Source organism: Phasianus colchicus, chromosome 9 (assembly GCF_987193195.1).
Source record: "Phasianus colchicus chromosome 9, bPhaCol1.hap1.1, whole genome shotgun sequence".
Classification (NCBI taxonomy): Eukaryota; Metazoa; Chordata; class Aves; order Galliformes; family Phasianidae; genus Phasianus; species Phasianus colchicus.
The window spans coordinates 14,467,049-14,491,803 of NC_143444.1; the positions used below are offsets into that span (position 1 = coordinate 14,467,049).

Genomic DNA, 24,755 nt, shown 5'->3' on the forward strand with positions numbered 1-24,755 from the left:
ATGTTTTTGTTCTAAGGGATTTGAGAGAGAAAGACATATTTTGGCACTATCAATTTGTATGTTGATATAACATTAACAGTAAACACTTGTTAAAATGTTAATGTAGGAAGGATAGACTATATACACTTTAAGCCTATGATGACACTTGAAATTACCATCGTAAAAACTGACGTTACTTTTTTTCTTGTAACTAGGGATTAAATAAGTATGTGGTGGAGACCTTACAGTCTCTGTCAGTTTTCTAGCATAATGTATGAAACATTTCTTACTTGGAGCTAGTAGCTGTTAGCAAAGCATAAATGTATGGTTTAAATGTTTTCTTCTCAAAATTGGCCATATCCTTTGCATTGAAAACAGTTTACAGATATTTAGAACGAGTTGACCCTGAGTGATTCTAACTGGAAATAATGGGCAAAATTATGCTGGTTTTAGTGATGTTGATGTTTGTTTAATTGTTTCAATTTCATAATGGCTTTTACATTGTGTACTTCTATAGCATTCATGCTAATTTGAGTTGGTATCCTGCTGATATTTAGCTGAAGGCATTTTCATTGTTGTGAGTAAATAACACTATATAAATATACTAAATCATTATCTGACCTTGTATCTAAAATGCATAAGTCATGAGAGAAAGAAGTGTTACTAAAATTCATAAGAGAAATGGAGCATGAATTACGATTCTGTTTGCTTTCTACTCTGGAATGGGTGCTCCTTTATTTAAGAGGAGGCCACCCATTGTTGAAAATACCGTGAATCACAAACTCTCACAAACCACAGGGGCTCTCTGAAGACAGTTTAAGCTTTGGATGATGGGTTTTTTCCACAAATGAGCACAGTTGAGAGGAAGATATTAAATGGAGGATTATCAAGTACTATTCACTTGAGAGATGAGAAAAACAGGACCCATGTCTTCTATGTAGTGGCCTTTAAATACTTAGTTTGATTTGGTAGATAGGCAGAGATCTTTCAGACTTTTTCATATCCATTTCTGTAGTTAAGAGCTGTAGTAAAGGTTGTGAATTTACTGTCTTAATGGCAATAGTTATCTGCTTTTAATATTCAGACAAAATTTGAGTTGTATCACCAGTAGTGTCAAAATGGGAATGAAGAGAAAGGAGCTAACATCAGTTTTAGCAGTCTAATGTAAAATGCCTCAGGACATTTTAGTAGTCCTGGCCTCAGTACTACAATGTTGCATCTGACAGAAGTCTTACAAATTTGCTGTCTGTGCCTTCACAGATGTCAAAGCTTCATCTCTTCAGTCCTTTGAAAAGGTGTTTTTTATTTTTTCCTTTTTTTGTTTTTTGACACATCTATCGAGTAAGAATGTACCAAATGACTTAGCTACTGTGAATACAATTAATCTTGAAAGATTTCCAAAGTATTCAAGTTCAAGCATGCATTCTAGGCTATTACTGTTAGGTGGATTAAGTGGTGCCATTTTCTCCATCACCTCCACTTCATGTTTTCTTAGGTTATAGCAAAACCTCTGAAAGTGTTTGCCTTTCCCATTTGTTGTTATGCAAGCTTGAGTAATTGGCTCAGGCTACTGATTAAGGTAAACTTTCCAGTGAAAGTATCTTCTCACTTAATTCCCTAGGTGTGGGTTTTTTTTTTTTGCTTTTTGTATAGGAATTTAATTTGTTACGATAATAGGCAAAAGGATAAGCCTGACAGGCACATATCCAGCTCAGCTTATGTGCATTGCAATTAAATGATTATTATTTTTTGCCACCTGTCTAAAGCATATCAACTTGAATTTTCTGAAAACTGATGCCAGAGACCCATTCAGGTTTGCATAACCGTGACCCCTTTTGCTGTGCAAGCCAGCAGTAGTTTTACATTACTCATGTACGCAAAACTCCGTGCTAATATGAAGTTGAAGTGCACTATCGTTTATTCATTATGTATATAAAAACATTATTTTATGACTTTTTTAAGATAGTTTTTAAAACCTTTATTATTATGAATTCCTGTTTAGATTAATTATTTTCTCATTATGGTTTTGTAAAATAACGCTTCAGCATCTTTAATATTTTTTTTGGCTGCAGACTTGTTTAAGGATTCTGTGGTTGTTTTTTGTTAACCTCTTAAGATAATTTTTCTAGTGATAGAGGTGTCAATTTTTTTTTCCAGACAGGGATTTACAAAAGATTCTAATATAATCAGTCTGTAACAGTAGCATAATTTCATATTGTCTCTGTGCAAATTTACTGATATTAATAATTTGCTTTGAATCCAAAAGGAAGCAAGCAATGTTATGGCTAGAGGGAGATCTCATACAATCGAAACAGAAACAACGAGTAGTTGATGGAAACATTAACAGAGTTCTCTGCGGTTTGAATGATATGTCCATCAATGACAGCTTGAATAAAGTGCAAGACTTGGATCAATATGGGGAGGTAAGGATTCATAAGAAGTTTCAAGCAAGCAGAGATGGAGATGATCGTAATAACTGGAACGTTTTAAGTTTTTTGTTGCTGTTGGACTTGTTAGTATTTTCTTTTTAAAATGTGATGATTATGAGATCTCAAATTTTCTCAAAACATATAGAAAGTTTGGATTATATTTAGAAGTTTTTTGTGAAGTGAGTGTATAGGTCAGGTCACTTCTTACACTTCAAGAAGTTGTGCATGATTTCAAATCTGTGGTTTTCGGTTGTTTTTCTTGTTGTTGTTATTTTGAGAATGGGAAAAAAATCATTTTTCCAACTGGAAATCTATTTATTCTGAGTTTCTAGCTAATAACATGTGAATGTACAGATGCCCATCCTTTTATTGCAGAATTGTGGATTACTGCTGTTATGTGTACACTTACAGTAAGAATTTGACAATTATATATTTGAAGGAGAAGCATAGGCTGAGAGCTACAGTGAACATACTTCTGTTTCTTAGCCAGTAAGAACTTCAAACTGTAGCTTCCTACAGCTGTGAGAAATGAGTTAGAAAAACTTAAAAATTCACTTGGTTAATCCTGTCTTAGCTCTGTATTAACTAAAGAGCTTTTTTATATGATGTAAAAGACCAGGAAAACAATGGACATCTTCAAATGGTACCTTTACAAAAATGCATTCAAGATGTTCAGGTTACAGTGGATCGTTATAATAGAGGATTATTTCATACTGATAACTATTGCCTTTTTTGAAGTTCAATTTGTGGCTTGGCATCTGTAAAGTTAAGTATCTAGATCGTCAATGGGAGAATATAAGACTGCATTGAGATGGCTTTCCTTGCCTAATGAAAATAACTGGCACATATCCTATATAGATAGGTAAAAATAATGATTTTTGGATCTGAGCTATTCCAACTTTACTGAATCCAGTATAGCAGCTTATGTACAGATTCAAGGCATAAATTCAGAGCTTTTTTTCTACTGTAACTTTCTTTGTAGTATGACTTTCAGGCTTTTACAGGTATATTAAAGCTGTTAACATTCTGAATGCTATATATAAAGTGGCATTTGATTTAAGCATCCTGAACTGATTCTGAGCTTAGAGTCTGCAAAAGGCCTCTGAACATGTATTTGTGCAGCACCACATTTTATTCACTAGGACTGTGCAAAGATGGAGTAGTGCCCCATCAATGCACAAGATGGTAGATAAGCCTTTTTTGAAGGGGATATTTAGTACTTGGAAACTATTTTGCTCTTAAGACTATTTTTTTTTTTTTTGCTTGCGTACTTCTTTTTTTACCAGTATGATTTTGAAGACAAAGAAGGTGTGGAAACTAAGGATGGCCTGACACAGGGAGACAAGCTTCATGCCTTAAAGAGTCGGAGACGGCCATGTTCTACAACTGGAGCTCTGAGGTAATTATGCAATTATGAAGTGATTTGCAATTTTACATTAATATTTTGCTATCAGATCTTTATAGAAAGCACACAGTCTTGTTTAAGCAGTTGTACTAGTTGTGCCACTTCTGTGGTGGAAATATCCATGCGCGTGTATATTAGTTGCAGATTTGTTTTATTAATATATTCCTTTGTTTTCTGTCTTCCTGTTCTGATTAACTGCTTACTATTTAGTCACAGAGGAAAAAGCAGAAAAATATTTTGAAACCTTCAGATTTATGTCTACCTAGCATTTTAAAACTTATATTCCTAACAAAAACGCTCTTTAATTTATGTAATTATTTACCTTTATTCTTTATATACATTTTGAATCTTTTAAGATCTGTAAAAATGTGAACTTTAGAATTAAACCTGCAGTTGTCTAAACCTTATAACTTTTAAAAATTATTGATGATTATTTACTCTTCTTAGTTTCATACTTTAAAACCCATATAAACTTGCAATCAGACCTTAAATAAACAAAGTTATCCTTTGATTCATAAGATTGCTTCTTTTGGTTTCTTTAGGCTGCAAGAAATGAAACTGCACACCAGGTCCATATCACAACCTTTCAGGTATTAACTTCAAGATATTCTCTATTGTATTAAACTATAATTCTAAATGTTTAGCACTCCAGTCTTCTATTTTCATTGTTCTAAGTTATGCATATTGTATCAAGTGATCAGTAGTTTCAAATTTCTGAGAAATGTTGGTGAACAACCTTTTTTAAACAACTGGGAGCAGAAAAAAAAAAAATTAACAGACAGGAGTACAGTTTTATTTCAGTGACACCTTGAATTCTCCTTGATAACTAGCATACACAAGTATTTTCCCCAGTCATGTTTTCTGATATCTATACAGTTGCATAGTGAGGGATGGATAGTTAATTTGTGACCGCTTTATTTCTGTAAAAATACTTATCTTAAAAGCCTAAATCAGCTAATTATTGCCCATGTATCAAGCTTTTCTTTGTAGATGAGATAGAGATACAGCTTAGTGCATACAATAAATATTTTCTTTTTTTTTTACAAGAGATACCTGATGAATATTTTTTGTTTTACTTCCTTTTGATAGTTTTAATCCCTTACCATTATGTTTAAAATATAGTATGAAAAACAAAAGAATTGTCATTATAAATCATTAATATGAAAAAGAACATATCTTCAATTCTATTCCAGCCTGGATATTTGAGGTCATAAAATGGTTTGGATTGGAAGGGACCTTTACGATCATCTATTTCAAACCCCCTGCTATTGGCAGAGACACCTCCCTGTAGACCAGGTTACTCAAAGCCTCATCCATCCTGACCTTGAATGCTTCCAGGGAAGAGGGCATTAACAGCCTCACTGGGCAACGTATTCCAGTGTCTCACCACCATCACAGTAAAGAAATCTACCCTCTTCCAGTTAAAAACCATTTTCCCTTGTCCTGTTGCTATATGCCTTTATAAAAAGTCCCTTCCCAGCTTTCCTGTAGGCCCCCTTCAAGTACTGTAAGGCTGCTATAAGGTCCCTCCAGTCTTTTCTTCTCCAGGCTGAAGAACCCCAACTTTTTCAGCCTGTCCTCATAGAGGAAATGCCCCAGCCCACTGATCCTTTTTTTTTTTTTTGGCCCTCCTCTGGACCTGCTCCAACTCTGTCCTTCTTGTGTTGGGGGCTCCAGAACTGGATGCGGTACTCCAGGTGGGGTTTCACAAGAGCAGAGCAGAGGGGCAGAATCACCTCTCTCAACCTGCTGATCACACTTCTTGTGCAATCCAGGATACAGCTGGCCTTCTGGGCTGTAAGTGCACATTACTGGCTCGTGTTGAATCTTGCATCAACCGACACTCCCAAATCCTTCTCCTCAGCTCTGCTCTCAAGCCATTCTTTGCACAGCCTGTATCTGTGCTTGGGATTGCCACAGCCCAGGTGCAGGACCTTGCACTTGCATGAATTACTCCAGATGTCTAATCCTGGAGGACTTCTGTTTACCTTTTCTTGGTGTGAAGTATTTTTGCTCTGTTGTTTCTTCTGTGCTTGTAGCGAGACTTGTACCCGAGGTATTTTATCCCTAACATCCGACTGCAATAATACTTCGCAGTCTAAGGATCAAGAGAATGTCATGGTACTGCTAGGAGATTAATTCATTAACTTTTATTAAACTAATATTGATTGCTCTAATGCTATCCTTTTTGAACAGTTCGGTGCACCATACTTACAGAATTTGGTCACTGCAAACCACGTCCTAGGAAAAGCTGTACGTTTCATGCAACTTAATAAAAACTCTATCACCAGGAAAATTTGATGCTCTTCTCTTGAAAGCTACATTTTCTGTTTTCTTTTTACTATCTTTATAAGCATCAAAATTGTTCTTTGTCATTAGGTCTGACACAAAATATCAAGATGAGAAGTAGCGTATAACTCTGTGATATAATACAGAAGGTGGAAAACTTGGGAGGGAGTCATTAGGAAAAATGTTCCTTGACACTAGCAGATTTTCTGCAGTTGAGCTGTTAGTACATACAACTTTATTTTTGAACATATTATTCTATATATTGAGTAGTATGTGTTTGAGATGTCTATTTCAGTAATAATCTTGTTTCTTACTAAAACTCTGCTACTTTTAGACTGAATACTTCAGGCAGCACGGAAGGATCCGTATCTCCATTGAAGGCCTCGAAAATCATGACAGTTAACTCATCATCTACAGAAAGAATAAGCAGAATTACTTCATCCTCAGGCTCAAATCTTAAAAGGTTATTTTTTTTTCTTATTTTGATACAAATAGTTATTGAGTATTACAATGAATTTCAGTACATATGCAGTCTATGGAGAACTTCTAAGAAGGCTTTGATTTACTTATAAAGTGATTTGCTGTTCTGCTAGCCAAATTTTGGTTACCTGCACATTAAGAGATTAATGAAAAATACTACTGGTAAGAGATAATTGCATCCATTCAGAAGCAGTATTATGTTGCTTAATAGAAGCTTTGCAAGTATTCCTCTAAATCTGTATATTACTAATCTCAGAAGAATACTAAGTAGTAACTGAAATTATTTTTATGAACCTTTGATTAATTGCCATTCAATTCCATTATTACTTTTGTATGAGGGAGTTATGAATATTAAGTAAAATTTAGGATGATGCATTTTTCATAGCTTCTGGGCACAAATATTTTATTTAAAACAGCTAACTTAATCAAAGAGGTATTTCTGGACACCCTATTTTTATTCTCAAATTTTAATTTTTTTCTTATTGGCTGATTGAAGACTTGTATCATGTCACTAGTTTAAGAAATGAGGAGTTCCTAAACTTAAATGTAGACAAAATACTTCAGAGTAGGTCAGTCATTGTCTGTGCCTTTGACACAACCTCCTGCATGCACACATGATTTGACAGAGATGAAAGCTGGCAGTGGTAATGCCTGAGCAAACAATGTTTGGGAACTCCCGACAAAGAATTCTGTTGTTCGTTATTCAAGAGTGAGAAGATGAAGCTATGTGCACAGATTTCAGAATGCTCCATATTATTCACCTAGTGTCTTCTGAATTATCTGCTATTTTTTGTATGTCTTTGTACATATATTTTCTGTATTTTTTTCCCCACATGTTTTCCATTCAGCGTTTCTATAAACTCCAGATTAGCCAGTTCTCTAGGGAACCTGTATGCTGCTTCAGATGATGAGAGCAAAATGACATCACTGCCCTCTAGGACAGGTTTTTCTGTAAGCCAAATCTCCAGCCACTTGAATGGCAGCTTGCAGCTGCCTCGCAGAAATAACCATGAACTGAACAACAACTTGTACAACAGAAGCAGCAATAATGGCAACAACCTGAGCAGCCAAACCAGTTTTCACAGCACCGTGACAGATGAGTATGCATCAAGTCTCCTTTATGGGCCTTACAGCTCTTCCAGCACAATACCAGAGTCGATCAATTCCTGTAAGTTGGCAGTCACAACAACCCTTTCAGGCATCTGACCAATTCTTACCTTTCTTGATTCTCTGAGTGAAGCTGTTGCAAAAAGAAATCTCGAACTAGCATGATTTTCTGACTTCCTATAATATTTCTTAACAGCAACTTGTCTGTTATCTTTTTTAATTAACTATCTTTTCACTGCTTCTTTTTCTGCTTCTTTTGAGCATCTGGATCACAGAGGTTTCATGAAAGTAGTTCAGCCCTAAACTCAAAGTAATACCTTTCATGATATCTTTTTATGGATCTTTATTTCTCTTAGATTTTCATTTCAGATTATAACATTATTATGGATAAAGTTTATTATGTATTTTAATCTTCATGAAGCAGTAGATTAAAATAAACTTTTGTATATATCATACTCAATGGAAGACGCTACATCCTGAAAGATAGGACTCGCTTAAAAGATGAGCGTTCTTGACATGATACCCAAGTCCTTTTCTAACAATAAAGGAAGAGTATTTCATGTCAGTACATTTCCAATGGTCTCACCATTTTACAGAATCATAGGACTGTTTGAGTTGGAAGAAAACTTTAAATGTCATTTTGTCCAACTCCCTGCCATGAACAGTAACCTACAGCTAGATCAGGTTGCTCAGAATTAGCTTTTATATCTTGTCAATTTTGCTACCTTGGGCTTATTTTGTGCCCCTTTTTCTGTGTGAAGGAGTATGCAGAAAGAGGATGTGTGAATAAATTAATGTTCTTTACAAATTGCAGAGAGAAGAGACTAGAAACAGTTCAGTTTTGAAATCAGAAATAACTGTACCTACAGATTATCAATTTTAGGGGGAAAGACATTTTTTACAATCACATAGAATATCTGGCCTTTGAAGATCTGAGATTTGACATCCTACTAATTATAAAAGTTAGTGCAGTGTTCTTAATATTGTCTAGAATTAATTGAACCCATCTGTGTATGTTTACTACTCACACTTCATATTTTTCAGCCAATGGAAATCAAATGACCTTTATATAAAAATTTTAGAATATTGCACCTTTTTTCTTTCATCACTACTGATACGTTATCCGTTTTGGTATAGGAAAAGTTAGTTTTATTCCTACTACTGGTTTTTGGTGTAGTGAGTCCCCTATCTAAAAACAGGCTATATATACGTTGCATGCAGTTTCAGGACAAAAGGTCAGTCATAGGTTGCGTTATCATCTTTTTTCCAAAGAGGTGAGAGATCTATCCTCTCATTAACAGTTTGTATATGGCACCACTTAGTGTTCAGAATTCACATGTTTGTAGATTGGGAGTATAAGTTTCGTTCATTTACGTTATTCTGTTGTAGAATTAATTTGCATGTGAGACTGAAAACTAGCTAGTATAAAAAGTATATTGAAAATGAAGTTACTGTGAGGGAACTCAATACCTCTTAAATGTTCTGTATTATAGTTTTGATGTATGTTTGCACTGGAAAAGGAGTAGGGTTGCTGTGCTAGGATGTGCATCCACTACAGCTTATCTGCAAAGAAATGTTAATGTTCCATGATCATAAGATCACAAAGTATTCTATATTGAATTTAAATTTGAATTTGAACCATACTTTAAACATCAGCATTAGCTTATTGGCTAGGGACTTCTTGAGTATTACCACATCCCTTAAGTTATACAAAATTGTTTTACCTTTTTAATTGGGCACTGTTTTCGGAAACTGTTCCTGTTATACAGAAACTTACAAAGCAAACTATATAAATGAGGTTTGTTTCAAGGTGAATGTGTAAACCAACTCAGAAATCAAACTGTTTCTGGAAAGAACTGTTTGAACTTGCTGAATTGGTTGAATACTTCTAAGCAGAGATGAGAAGGTGAGAAGCTGTTTAGCAAATTGATGATGTTTTATCTAGGATACAACTTTGACTCATCATAAATTCTGATGATTTTGGGAAGTCAGCTGTTTTAGGTGATCAGTTTCCTATTTTACAGTGTTCAGTTCTCAGAAGAGGATTGACAGGGGCTCCAGCTGATTATACTGGAACAAAATTCAGTATGCAAATAAAGGTAGAGAGCAATCACTTATCTGAACTGAACATTGAAGTGGCAAAGCATCTCCTTTTTTGGATTTCTCACCTTCAATATTGTTTCTTTAAAATATATTTGAGCAGTAATTATTTGGAAAGTCAATTCATTCCTATTCTTTTCTGTTGTACTTTGTGTAAATATGCTGCTAGCAGCAATTCTTTGTTTTATCCAGATTGTAGTTAGAGCTGTATATTATGCATAAATGCATAAAACTACATGGAGAGCCCTAAGGGAAAGTGTTGCTTTATAACTGTAATGTGACTTGGTTGTGAAAAATAAGTTGTCATTGTTCATAATAGCTCTGAAGTTAGTTACAGGAGTACCAAATGATAATATAAACCATTACAGGAACAACAGACATAGTTTCTCTGAGCTTTAGAAGTACTATGTCTGAGAAACTTAGCTGTCTTCTCTTTTTAATCTTTTTGTACTTGCTTTCTTTGGTAGTGAGTCTATAACTGGCTAACACTTGTCCTTCTTGACACTGGTTTATTTTGAAGACAATATCATTTTTTCTTGATAGTTGGTCTGATTCTTTGAATATAGTCTCACTTCAAACATCTTCACATTTAATTTGAAACTTGTTATATATTTTTATTATGTACTGTTGCATTCCTTTATTTCCTTTTTTTACTGTCATGAAGACATTTTATCTTTGTTGTCTTTCAGTAAGTTGAACTCTTTGCATGTATGACTCTGGTTCAAAAACTATTTTGATCATGTTAGAATCCTATACTGTTTTTTGGTGATTTTCTTTAATAAGTAGAGGCAGCACTCAGTTTTGACATGCTGAAACCTTACTTAATGGCATCCTGGTTATAAATTAAAAGCTTCAACCATACTATGTTGGAAATTCATTAGGGTGGCAAGTCCTTGCATAAATGAGATACCGACTCTCACTATTTAATGTCCTGCATTCCTTGTTCTTTTTTTTTCTTTATAAAACTGTATTTAACTGAATGAAAGTATCATCTTTTTTAGTTTTTTTCCCCATTCCTTATTGGAACCAATTTGCCACTCATGAAAGATTGTTTTGTCATCTTTGTATGTCAGTGGTTGAAGTAATATTTTGCCTGTAGTGGTATTCATCAGTGGTCTTAGGTAGGCTCATGGACAAAATAAAGTAACATCAAGCATTAGTACCTGTTCTCACAGAATTCTGTTAAAAATAAAATTCTTTCTAATGATTCCCACTTCACTGCTTTAGATGCTGAATTTACTTCAAGTCTTGTTGGCCAAACCTTAGTATTGATGCAGTGTGTTTTTATTATGTTGCACTTTTTTCTAATTGGAGTATAAAAGGTAACACATTTGACAGAAGTCTATTACATACACCAAAAGCTATGTTTATTCATTTAACTTATGAAGGAAATATTGAATGATAAGAATTATATTCCTGTACTTTTTTATGAGCAGAATTCACTTGCCACAGTTAGATGTCAAGCTAACCATCTGTAATTGCACAGGTGTTCTTATTTTAGAAAATCACCTTATCTTTCTCTTCAGTAGTTTGTTAGCTATTATACAACCAGTGGTGGAGGAGCATTGTAAGATGGTTAGGACAGTAAGTATTCATTTCTAATCCAAGCTCTTCAATCTCATTAGTCAGAGAACAAGGAACTTCGTTTTAGGTGATGCAAGTACATAATTCTTTCTTCTAGTATGGAAGAAAACATCTTTTAATACCCTTATTTTCTCTTTTTTTTTTTTGTCATGTAAAATTTTACCACTCATTTGTTAGTACTACTATTCCATATTCTGGTTAAAACAAACAAAAATAACCATTCCTGTCTCTCCCATTTGTTGTCAGCCATGTTTTTTTTTCCCTGATGACTTTTGTTCTTTCATCGGAGTGAGCCTGGAAGTGAATTCATTTCATCACATCATATTGTACGCTGATGAATTAAATGAAAAACTTGATTTCATAGAGTAGACAACTTGCAATTCTACCCAAGTAGAATACTCTATTTGCTAACTTAAGTAGGATGCTTTGACTAAGCATCATTTCACAATTATAAATTCCGGAAACTCTTATTGCTGTACCTTAGACATGGTTATACTCAATAAGATTATTTCTTTGGGTTTATAACTATTGTAAAAACAAAATATCTCTCCTTTATCACTCCTTGTATATTTTTTATTTTTTACCGAAGAGTATGTATCTGGGTAGTCTTAAGATGAGTCACATTTTGCTTCTATAGCTGCCATGGAAACTGGCAAGATGTAAAAAATCTCCAAAAAAATAAAATTAAAAAAAAATTGAGAAGCATTACAGAATTCTAAAGTTTATGTATATGATCTTGATACCTGTAGGAGAGGCTTTCTCAACATTAGGGAATCTAGTGCGATATAAGACATTTGGCATGACAAAAAAAAAAAAGACAGGCGGTAGCTTATCCTACTGATCTGTAAATCTAGTAGAGTGAAAGGATCATTTCAAGAGTATGTGTAGATCCTTTAATATATTCTGATTTATTTTAGTGCATCTTAATGTGTTGGGTTTTTTTTTTACTTATTCTTGTTTTCTATACTACTCCTGTTGCAATAACACTTTGGATCATTCAAAAAGACTTAAATTACTTGAAATAGAGGCTTTTATCCTAAAAATATCATGACATAACATTAGAATTTTATTTGCTGGAGGAGAGTGTGTTCATTTCCTGATAGATAGACATAAGTGATATAGGATTGTTGCATTTCAGATGTTAGTTTTCAGATGACTTAGTCCTGAATTTAAATACATATGAGTGTGGTTTTCACACCTAGATGCATCTGTAACTTATTTTCTTTTCCAGGAGGCTTTCAGTGTCTCCTACTGAGCAAGGGAAGTGATAATAATCTAAGCAGTTGCTTCAGCATGAACTTCGTTAGAAAGGTATCATTTAACAATAGGGAAGTCACCTAATTCTTAGTTTATTTAAATATCAGAAGCTTGGGTGTAAAATGCCAAGCTTGATAGTGCTTAAGACCGCTGTAGGATTGCACCGAGGATTTTACCCACTTAACTTTGTTCTCCTTCATGGCAATTCAGCATTTTTGTTTTTTTCTTCTATCTTTTTCTCTATTTTAAGTAAGATTTTCTTAAATACAAAGCTGTGACTTGTAACAGTAGATTAGGTCTTTCTGTTTTTAATAAAGCTTTCAGAATTACAGGCTACACTTTGAGTCACCACAAATAGGAGGTAGGAATGTGAATTTTAAAATAGAAAACTCCTCCATCTGAGATCTAAAAAAAAAAAAAACCCACAAAAAAAAACCCCAGTTAACAGGCTTTGAAATATTGGTCAATCTTTTTGGACAGTGTGAGATGTTAAGAGCATTAATTACTTAACTGCAAAGGTCAGAAAAAAAGAAAAACTAATACCACAGATATATTTAATTTTTCAAATTAGTCTGTATGCTGTACAGCAACTGAGTTGTTAGAACTGTCGTCATGTTTTGGAACCTTATGGGAAATATAGCAAATCAATCTTACTCTGGGAAAAAATGCTGCTTAAACTTAATTCTTCACTGTATTCCAAAGAGGATTTGAGACATTAGGAAGAGCTAATGAGTTCTTAGGACTCATGTTGGTCTCCAGTAGTTTTCTCTAATCCTACTGATTTTATGCTGTTTTAAAATATAAGGGCAGGATGTAGAGTGCGGATGAGTTACACTTATTTGTTTATAACCATGCTGGTAGAATGAGGAGCTCTCACATAAGATTTTCTGATCATCACAACAACTTCCTGACCATATTTGTATAGGAGGTAATAAAATATTTGGATGTCATGTGAACCGATTACTCATTTTATAAGAAAACTTTAATAGAACCAGTAACGCAAATAAGTAAGGTAGACTTGTGGTGCTGTAATTTTTTTTCCCTTGGTAATTAGCTACACAACATTATTTTCCTCTGTCACTACGTGAACCAACATCTAAAGCAAGCTCTGTCTTTTCGCAGTAGCACCTTCATTCTCGTTCAGGATAAATGAAGCAACTCAATTCTAATAGCCGCAATCATACATTTTCCCAATACATTTTTAAGGTATTGTCTTAAGGTGTAATATAGATTTTTAGTATTCTTTCCAAGGAACTCTATAATTTGGTTTGGAGAAGTGTAGATACAAAGAAGTTGATGGCTTTTTAGTATCCAATTTTCGAGTTTCTTGGATTTTGATTTTTTTTTTAACCTAAATCAGAATGCAGAAATTCAGATTTCCTTCCAACTGTTCTTTTTTTCCTCCTTACTGTCATTCCATTCTTCCCTATCTTGAAGTGCAAAATACATATTAAATACAAGTATTACCTCAATGAGTTTTAATCCGTTGTTTTTTTTCTCTGCGCAGTCCCTTCAGCCTGAATATGTTCAGTACTAAAGCTCTGCTGCTTTGGTGAAACCTGCTGAGTTCTTACCATAGAAGTCCTTCATGAAGAAGAATTTAAGGAAAGAAGCTGCTCATTCCGTTGAGGAGTTTTCAATAAAAGTTGTATTAAAACCATAACACCAAGGAACAACTTCTCAACAGACAGAAATTTCTTGTTCATGACTACTGCAAATGCACTGAAGTTGTTTTATGGAAATTATTCCTCCATGTTATATACAGATTTAAATTTTTAATGTTGAAACTACTTGAATATATTTCTAATTAATTTCATTATGACATTTATTAACTTGTGTACAGTCTTAAAATGTATTAAGAGAATATTTTATTAAGCAATATATATAAGAATTATGTAAAAACTAGAATGTTTTAATTTAGTTGTTCACTTTGTTACCAAAATGTGTATTTTAAAGAATTTTTACACGTTTATCAAAGATACTATTTTTTTAATGAACAAGAGGCTTTTCTTGTTTTATGGGTCCATTATTGCTTAAAGGCTAATGTAATTACCTCTTTTGCTGATTGGTCTTCTGATAACTTAATGGAAGTCTAATTAATGAGAGACTAGTTATTATGCTATCAACTGAAAGCACTTGAGTACATAGTCTGCTTTCCACATTCAGCTGCTGATGTTTGACTGGGAAATGCTATGAAAGAAAAATGAGTTACATTGCAACTTAGATCTTCCATTGCAAATAAAAAGTAACTTAGCTGATGATTCAGTTAATATTTTTTCATTTTACTTTAAAGAAATGTTTTAACTTTTAGAAGTAGAATGTTAAATTTTGCTATGCAATGTCTACTGCAAAAATGCAGGCAGACAAAGCATACTGACAAAGTAAGAATGTCTGAATTTGGCTGTGCTGCACACTTGCATTTTGCAAGTTTCAGTAGCAAAGCATACTGAAGTAAATGTTTGGAAGTATACTGAATTCTCACTTACCGACTGGATGTTCCATAAACCTTTTAATTTGGAAACTATTATCAGATATATAGGTAGTTTGAGCTGCTGTCACACAATAGTTTTGTTAGCAGTAAGGATATTCTTTAATACGTAAGCTGGTGCAATTAGGAATGAATCTTTGAAAGAAGTGATCTTACAGTCAAGTATTAGAGATCATGTGTAAGTTTTTCAGAATTCCATAAATGCAATCACAGCAAAAATAAAAATAAATAGCATCTGTGAAAACTTTAGAAGACAAACACAAAACATATTTGTTAACCATGAGTTTTTCCTAAATCTACAGGAACGTGAAAATAGAACTCGTTGACTTGTCTGTCTTGTTTCTGAAGACTTGTGAGTGATCTGTGTTTGCCCTGCAACTGAAGTTGCCACCAAACTGCTACATAGTTATACTGAAAGTGTTAATAAGTAATACTGAAAGCAGCTATATAAATCACTGAATAAAACTTATATGCAATACTGTACTTTTCCACAATTGTGTATATGTAAAATATACACACACTAAGTAGCATATGTGTGTGCATATATATATATACAACATACTATATATGAATTATAGACTGATGGTAAGGTAATTCTACCTCTTACGGAAAAAAATGTCATGTGCTTTGTTATAAATTTCCTTATTAAAAAAATTGTTTCATTTTGGAATGTAGATATGTACATGTATACAGCTAATTGATAATAATAAAATGCATATATCAACCAGCTTCCTTGTTGTCTTAATTAACCTTCATTGGAAAAGAAATGAGTATGAGAGGTATCTTCTACAACTGATCTTTCTAGTTAATATTCCTGTGTTTGTTTAGAAGTCTCAAGTATTTGTGACATTTCTAATTACCATATTTTAAAATGTATCTTAATTGAGGAAACTTTTTTTTCCTGGACAAGGATCCTTGGTACAAGTGTAGTATAACTTGTGTTTTTTTTTGGTTTTTTTTCCGTGTGCAGTAGTTTGATTTAGCCTCACTAACAGTAGGGTCTTTATACACAAGAACACAAACAACCACATTTTCATTTAGCTGCTGCTTCTTGTGCTGGTGAAAAAAAATTGTCACAAATGGTTTTATCTTAGCTTAACTCTGTTGATGATTTTCAGCAAATTTGTTGTGTTGCATGATAAATTATCCATGGTGCTTAATATTCCTGTCAGGTAAGCCTGCAATTGAAGATGTGGATAGTGTGTGACTGTTGCACAGCAACTCTAAAGGAATGGCAAACTCGAGTAGAACACATGCTTTAGAAGCTGCCCAAATTCTAGTGAATGTTTATTCCAATAACACAACAAAAGGTTCTTGTCACTACAATGAAGCAATTAAAGGATGTTGATTTGGATATGTATAGGATATACAAAAGAGCAGCCAATTTAAACATGTCTAGTACGCTGAAAGCAATCCCTCCCCCATTTTTTCTTTAATTCTATTGATTTACTATATGATAGACAGCCAATGGACATCTTGTGTTCTTAAAAAATGCATAATGATATAGCCAGTACCCTAGCAGTCAACAAGACCAAGATAAGCTGGGGACAGCCACTGGTTTTAGGAGTCTTTACAATACAATCTTTCAGCTTTTAAGAAATACCTTGAATTTTATTTTATATGCTCTGTTCACTCACCCTTGAATTTCACCGCTTCCATTGTTTCATATATAAATGCATCTTCTTGTTCTGGGAGAAAAAGTACATGAGATCTTTAAAAGGAGATTTGAAAAACACGTAAGGATGGATTAAATAAACCTAGAGGTCTTTACTGGGCTTGTGATTCTGTGGATAACACCTTATGGAACTGTTTCTTTATGCTTTGTGAAGCTTTTTGGTTAGTGAGATATTTCTTCTTACAGATTTAAAGAATATTTTTCAATTACAGTACTGCAGAAAGAGGAGGATTTCAGTTTCTATAATAACTGTTCTCTACTGACAGCTAAACAATGAAAGGCCTCAAAAGGTTTGACATTTGATTAGATCTACATAAAGCGCAGCAGGCAAAAAATATGGTAATCAGGGGCCTGATCAAGTACATTGCTCAGGTATGTCTTTAACCTTAAGCACATGAGCAATCTAGATAATTAAAAAAGAACAGATACACATGTTTGTAATGTATCCATATTTGGATCAACAGTCCTATTAACAGGACTCTTACAAACAGGAATCTTTCATTAAATAAAAGATATGCTACACTGTAACAAAATAATCCACTGACCCATGCTATAATTGACCTCCTAACGTAGTGTTTTGGTATTGTCATTTATGGCATTATGAGTTTAACAGTATCTAAAAATATCTTATGATATCTTGGTCAGTATACAGATAATACATTATCAGCTGAAGTAATTACTTTTCCAGCCTTAGAAAAGCAGCTTCTCACTTAAACTCGCTGCAAAATTAATCAGCATTCCTGTTCTGAAATGCTTTTAAGAAGAAATCTCAACTGTTTTACTCAAGTTTCTTATTAAACCCTGCTGAGGTTAAGGACAGTTAATGTTTGAGCAAAGCGCTGAAGAGTACCTGTGAGAATCCCAGCACTAATTCTCCATCCTGAAAGTAAGAGCCCAGCCTTGCTTTCCAACCAGCCTTCAGGCTGTGGGAGCATTTCATTCAGTTCTGAGGGAAGGTGCTTTTGGAATTCATTTGGGTGTGTGCCACTGTTTCAAAGTCTGTGCTGGTTCCACTAGGTACCTGTGTACCTAGAGACACAACACTCACTTCCAGCAGGTTAGTGATGCAGGATGTCCCACTAGATAAGACAGACTGAGCCCTCTTTGAAGGATGCGGAGTTTGAGGAGAGTCTTCCCAAAATAAAGTGCTGTCTTACCAAGAATCTGTGCATCCATAATGTTTGAAAGATTTAATTTGGAAGCTATGTTCTTAAAAGAGCAGTTCTAAAAATGTTTACGGAAGACAGTATGCTTTTGCTTAACAAAAATACAATCAGAATAAAACAGCTTCAGTATCTAGCAGAGAAGTCGCTACAGTAAATGTGCTGTATTTCAGACAGAAGTGACTGACACTAGTTTGAAAGCTTGCTGAAAAATGAAAGTCGTTGTGTAAATGGGTGAGAAGAAGGAAACCGGTACAGCAACGAGAAGAGAGTCAGACTCTGTAGTTCCAGTATTTCTGGAGCGCGATTGGGTCTGTTTTTTTTTTTTTTTCCCTTGATTTAACAAGATGAAAATCTGCTGAATAATTCATGAAGAGTGGAAGGGCTGAATCTTCCTGGAATGATATACAGAGTACGTACTGTGTCACAGGAGGAACTGCAAAGCTTTGTATCAGTTGCTGCCGTTTCTGCTACTGATTGCAAGGTGCTGCCGCTTTTGGCATTTTCACAGCTACAGAATCCTCAGCCGCGCTCTGGTCTGCTTACAGCCATCTGCACCTTATGGACCCACCTTCACTAGCTCCAGCCTCTGGGATTTCCTGCCACCTATCTGCCTTGGACACCGCTCTTCTCCGGGTCATTACTGCTAACTACATTTTCTGGACTTGCAGCTCATATGACTGAAATCTGCCTCGAGTTCCCCGCCCGCACATCCTCTCTCGTATTCAGCGGGGGGCTGCCACAGCAGGATCTGACCTGGATGAAGATGGGATTTACGGGGAGAAGTCAGAACTGAGCTGCACTCAGCGCGATGCCCAACGCCTCTTCCTGGAGCGCGAGCTCGCCCCTGCTGCTGCTCTGGGAGGACTCCTCAGGGACCCGCATCTTCCTCTCGCTGCTCTATGCGGTCCTGGCTATCTCAGGGACTCTGTCCAACGTGATGGTCATCTATTTGGTTTTCTCCTTCAAGAAGCTGCAGACCACCAGCAACGCCTTCATCGTGAACGGCTGCGCGGCCGACCTGAGCGTGTGCGCCCTGTGGATGCCCCAGGAGGCCGTGCTGGGGCTGCTGCCCCCGAACTCCTCCTCGCTCCGCTCGGCCGAGTACCGCCTGCTGCGCGAGGGGCTGCTGGGCCTCGGCCTCACCGTGTCCCTGGCCTCGCACCTGCTGGTGGCCTTCAACAGGTACGTGCTCATCACCAAGCTGCCCAGCGTCTACCAGGCCCTGTACCAGCGGAGGCACACGGGCTGCATGATCGGGCTCTCCTGGGCGCTGGCGCTGCTGCTGCTGCCGCTGCTGCCCGGGCTCTGGACGCCGGGCCCGGCCCCGCCGCCGCCCCCGCGGCAGACGGACGGCGGCTCCCGCTACCCCGCGCTGCTCCTCGCGCTGGCCGTGCTGGGCCAGACGGCGCTGCTGCTGCACTGCTACCTGGGCATCGTGCGGCGGGTGCGGGGCAGCGCCAAGCGGGTCAGCGTCCTCAACTTCCACCTGCTGCACCAGCTGCCCTTCCCCGCCGCGCCGCCGCCGCCGCGCCGCGCCCAGCGCCGCCTCAGCAGCGTCTCCGTGCTGCTGCTCTGCTGCGTCTTCCTGCTGGGCACGCAGCCCCTGGTCTGGGTCAGCCTCCTCGGCTTCTTCCTGCGGCCCGCGCCGCCCGCGCTGCAGGCCGCCAGCTGGCTGCTGCTCTGCTCGCTCTCTGCCCTCAACCCGCTGCTCTACACCTGGCGCAGCGAGGAGTTCCGCCGGGCCGCGCGCTCCGTCCTGCCCCGCGCCGACGGCTCCTCCGCCGCCCCGCGACACGCCGCCGGTCACGCCGCCGGAGCCGGAGCCGGAGCCGCCGCCCCGCCCTGCCCGCAGCTGCCGCGGCGCCGGAGTACGGCGGGCAGCGCCGCGCCGCGCTGAGCGGTTCGCGGGGCCCGGCCGAGGGCTCCTCGCCCCGCCGCCAGGGGGCGCCCGCGGGCACGCGCCGCGCTGGGCGGGAGCTCGCGGCCGCCGCGTGCCCTCGAGGCGTTTCCCGCCGCTCGGCTTCGCGCGCCGCGGTTCTCCTCGGGCTCCGCGCTCCACAGCCGCTCCCGGCAGCGCCTCGCGTTTGCGAGGCTCCCGTCGCTCCTTCCTGGTTTGCGGGCCTCTTCCCCATCCCTCTGCTGCTCCCAGGCCGGGCGGCCCGGGGCTCTGACGGCCTCGCTAAGGGAAGGGCAGCGGGCAGCGGGCTGAGCCGAGGCCGTGCCGAGGCCGCCTGCCCTCCTTGCCCCCGCCTCAGCACGGCCCGCAGGAGGCCGGCCGGGCTCCAGCCAGCAGCAGCGCGGGCAGAAATCTGCGATGCCGGTTAACTACGGCAGTGTGAGGTACTGCATTTCTGCTTTAACGGTTCCAGCGTGAGGCAGGCACCTGGGCTCTGAGACGTGCTGCAAGCTTTTGTTTTTTATTATAAAGTTCTGTCGGCATTTGAAGGAGTGATTTGAGCGAGCGCCGAGCGCGGGACTCACTGTGGGCACTGCTGGGGGTCCCCTCCCCTTCTCCGCCTCGAGTCCCTTCAGAGCCATTTCCTGTACCCTACTTCATCTCTGTGCTCCGTGCAGGACCCTCCTTGTCCCAGCTAAACTTTCAGGTGATGCTATCTGTGGAAAATGTTAAAAACAGACATCTTTTTAGTTTTCTGGTTTGGGTTTGGTTTGGTTTTATTTTTAAACGCTCCTTACTTTGACGAAGGCCTCTGCCTGTGGTACTGCGCTCTGCAGAGCGTCTGGCAGTGTGGAGATGAGTGCTGCCCCCTGAACTTACATGTCTGCTACCAGCTTGTGTTTCTATTACATGCACTGCGGTTACAGTGGGATTTCACAGCTTCTGCTAAATATAAACATTGCGTCCTACCGGGGCGGTGAGAGGTGTGGGGCTGCCCTGAGTGCTGTCCTCCCCCTTCCTGCCTCTGTGCTGACGATGTTCTCGTGCTGTTCATACCTGGCACTCTTTGCCTTTTGCATGAAAGACTTGAAGAGGGCAGTTCTGTTCTGAATGCATGGGCACTGCTTTTTAAAGCAATCCTGGTGCTGCCTGGGGAAGGTGAATGGACGTGGGAGCACAGCAAAGTTCTGGGCAAAAAGTTTGTTATGTTGGGTGGCAAGTATTAATATGAGTTTGGCAGCTCTTTCGAGAATGTTTGAATACTAAGACTATAAAGAAGAAACAAATACAGCAGGTATAGCATAACGTGGCCATGTTTTATAGTGCTCCACACTAGAATTATCTTACCTGATGTGGCTTAATTTTCAACAGAAGTTGCTTTTGAAGGAAGGAAAGAATTTCATTTTTTTTCCCCAACCCTTAGACGTGTTAGTATTCTATGATATGTTGATGTATTTAAAAATCTTTATACGAATGTTTTATTTTTCTAAAGTAAAAGATGTTGCCGTTATCACAGAAAAGATTCTTGAGGTTGGGGTTTGACAAAGACAGGATGTAAAGTCTTAAGGAAAATTTAGGAAACATTCCTTGTCTTCCTGAAGATGCATCCACATCTTGAAAGCAGCTTCAGCCACTTACAAGCACCTGTAGAAAAGTAACAGAAGTTTCCTGAACACCAACTTGTACGACCTGGTGTAGGGAACCTGCTTTGGCAGGGGGGTTGGACTCGATGATCTCTGGAGGTCCCTTCCAACCCCTACGATTCTGTGATTCCTAGAATCTGAGGCTTTGAGAGTTTCTTCCCCCTACTTGGAGACAAAATGCCACCTGCGTGAGAGCTTCGGAAAGATCACAGGGGCTGGCAAGGAAACATGGCCATGAAAGATGTACAAGATTTATCTTATCACCAGAGTGCATCTGTCTTGGAGAGTACTATATCCTTATTGTAATCTCACATCCTAATCACAGGGACTGCTTTTGCTAGCTTTGTGCAGCAAATGGATAAGGAGAATTTGCCAACCACACCTATACCACTTCTGGAAAATATTCGGTATCACTGCCAAAATAAAGCTAAGCCAAGGGCCACCTGGGGCTAAGACCTGGTTCTGCTACAAGGAGTTCTTATGTCATGGAACCCATGACAGGAGGAGAATCACCACTTCCCAGCACAGCTGAAGGAACTGAAGGCAGTTGGCAAAGCTCAGTACTGGGACTATCAGCTAAGAACAAACATTAAAATAATGAATTAGCAAACATCCTCTGTGTTTTTGACTATTTAGTCTGGGATAAAAGCAATAACCTGTTTTGGAATTCAGTGGCCAAGCGTTATAACAAACTTCTGGGTTTTTTCCCGTATCAAATAGCATGCAAATTTAATTTGAGATGCCTGTGTTTTATATAGACAGTGTTCTAAATGCAAGTATGTATTAAAAAATGCCATCATGTACAAAACTTTGTTCAGCTATCCTCTTGCTATGCATTACTTCCAGAGAAAGCTGGAAATCCCTTTGGAAGTTTGATGTAATTACATCTGACTGTGAATCGTTGACTGTTTTATTACACTCAGGTGACCTAAATAGTATTACACAGAAAAGAGTTTTAGTTTAAAGTAATCAAAAAAGAGTAATTATCTCAAATTAAGATCTCAGTTTCTCTGAGAAATTACTGCTCAGAAAAGTCTTGTATGCCTTCTTCTACAGCCATAATCTTTGTATTTCAGCATTTTAAATACAGTAACAATGGAAGCTTGGCTTAACTCATCTTCTCTTGGCTCTGTTACTGCTTCTTCACTGAGACAATTGATCTGACTCAGTTTTTGGTATTTGCTTTACTTTTTTCAGCTAATTCAAGGGTATCTATTGCTAGTAACTTTTCTTTAGTATGAATTTCTGTCATATTCACACAGCTAATGTACAGGTGCCAGGGGTACATTGCCAACTGTCCTTTAAATTTGCAGGTACAAGGCACATTTGTACTTCTAAAAATTTTCCTTCAAAATTGTTCAATCAACCGATCTTTCAAAAGATGTAAGGGAAGATGGTGGGAAATCCTATTGGCAAGTCAAATGAAGTTCTCCTTTGCTCTGACGTTGTGCCAAGCAAGGTGAATGAGGCCTAAAGCTTCCCATGCTACAATGACTGCTCAGCTTCACAAATATCAGGCATTGGATGTAATTTTGTCCAAATGTTGAATTTATGGTGTTGTAGTGCAGATCTGTTGCACTCTTTGTGTGCAGTTGGTGCCTATTCCTTTGCTATTTTCTCAGGGCTTCTGGAAACAAGAGCAGCTAACAGTAACACCTGGATAGGTTGTGACCAGTTGTATTGGTCTGGTTTGAAGCAGTCATTTAGTTTTGTGGCCTTTGTAAATTAGCCTGTGATATAGTCACATGTTTTGTGATTTGCCTGTGCAGCCTCTCAATGGAACCAGTTCTTTGGGGGCAAAATTGTGATGCCTCAGAACAATACCGTAAGGCAGAAATACAGCCATTTGTGAAAAAGCTTGCAGAGGCTGTTGGTGAAGTTATTATATTTGTGATAGTTGTAAAAAGCCGTTGAGTTCTGTTCAATAATATGAGCTTCCACCAGAGCTGGGCACTTGCTGCCATAAACAAAGGAGCAGTAAAAATGCACAAGCAGCAAAGTGAGGCTGGAACAAGTGGGCGGGAGGAGATAAAGATGGCAGGACAGGATCAGTGACAGTGATCCTGAGAAACAGTACAGAAGTAAGTCTGAAAGCTGAAAGAGGGCAGGGTTTATGATAAAATAAACCCTCAGATTGTTTGTCTCCTTCTTTGGGTGTGGAAACAGGATTCTACACTTCCTTAATAGGTGAGATGCACAACTGTATTCTCAACTTTTTCTTTTTGTAAAGTATCCCACACACCAGCAAATTTTCATTGATTTCTGGAATCAAAAGAGACTAACAGTGTGAATTACACCAGTGTTCTTATGGACCAGCCTTCTTATGCTTAGCGGTGTTGCTGGACATCTAGGCAAGAATAAGATCTTAGCAACCCCCGTATTCAGTCAGCCATAAGCACACTGTGAACCTTTTTTCCTGACTACCAGATTGATGCTATTTTTAAAAAAAAAACCCACATACAGATTATTTTCAAATGAAGACATTCAAGTGTAGCATTTCATTAAAGAAAAAGTGACAACATATACTTTAGCTTTCTATTTCATCTTAAATCGCATAACTAGATTATTGCAGTATTCTTTAAACTCAGAAGTCCCTTTTCCAAATGGCAGCGAAAATAGCTTTTCTCGTGACTTCTAAGAAAGCTACCTTTTTTGCTCTTTTATGTCAATCCTTCCCATGCACTGTCATCATTTTACCAAGCTAATAGTCCCTTTTCTTTCTTTCTTTTCTGCTTTCTTCAGGGTTTTTTCTGTAGGTTCCTTCACTAAGGGAAAAGTTCTCAGTCCTGCTGGGCAGGGATTGACTCCTTGAGCAGTGTAAGCTTAGGGAGACAAATGTAAAATAAACCTGAGGAACTGAGGGGCAAGTCCCTCAGACTTAAGTTTCTACCTAAGTCTGAGTAGCCATTGAAGATTTTTTTTCCATTCGGTTCCATAGTGGACAAACACTGTCTATACTACAAGTATTCATGTTTGATTAAAGCTGATTAAAAAAAAAAAAGTTTACATAGAAAAAAAGTTAGAGATAGTTTGAAGGCTGGAGAAACACTTTGTAGTTGGTGTTCATTATGGCTGACTTTTCTATACCGAGGTCTCTTTAGAATACATGCTTCTGTGCAAGTATTCAAACCAATCTGTTGCCACACAAGATAATCTAATGGGTTCTTGAAACTGGAAAACATGTAATTAAAGGTAAATGACTCTGTTTTGTGAGCGTGGACCACCTTGTTTGATTACTGGCTATGAGATCAGTATG

The 24,755-nt window shown here is 38.1% G+C and overlaps 2 protein-coding genes and 1 long non-coding RNA gene across 5 annotated transcripts in view; all 3 read left to right on the forward strand.

The window, feature by feature from the left end:
* CDC14A (cell division cycle 14A) overlaps positions 1–15,866 on the forward strand; it is a 56,215-nt gene extending 40,349 nt beyond the window's left edge. Inside the window, exons 10-15 of one of the 3 annotated variants that reach the window (XM_031614824.2) lie at positions 2,246–2,402; positions 3,695–3,807; positions 4,356–4,403; positions 6,437–6,565; positions 7,431–7,750; positions 14,138–15,865. In XM_031614824.2, coding sequence (XP_031470684.1) covers positions 2,246–2,402; positions 3,695–3,807; positions 4,356–4,403; positions 6,437–6,565; positions 7,431–7,750; positions 14,138–14,151 — 781 coding nt within the window. In that variant the 3' untranslated portion in view covers positions 14,152–15,865. Of the gene's footprint in view, positions 1–2,245; positions 2,403–3,694; positions 3,808–4,355; positions 4,404–6,436; positions 6,566–7,430; positions 7,751–14,137 lie in introns of all 3 variants that reach the window. The other 2 variants (XM_031614823.2, XM_031614825.2) reach the window with 2 other exon arrangements.
* A 2,521-nt stretch (positions 15,867–18,387) lies between these two features.
* GPR88 (G protein-coupled receptor 88) lies at positions 18,388–19,856 on the forward strand. Its single transcript, XM_031614772.2, has one exon. The coding sequence runs from the start codon at positions 18,768–18,770 to the stop codon at positions 19,854–19,856; it is 1,089 nt and encodes a 362-aa protein (XP_031470632.1). The 5' UTR covers positions 18,388–18,767.
* Positions 19,857–20,000: 144 nt separating this feature from the next.
* LOC149916832 (uncharacterized) lies at positions 20,001–24,500 on the forward strand. The gene is made up of 2 exons (XR_016469196.1): positions 20,001–20,562; positions 21,825–24,500. It is a non-coding gene; the product is annotated as an uncharacterized LOC149916832 (long non-coding RNA).
* Positions 24,501–24,755: the final 255 nt, after the last annotated feature.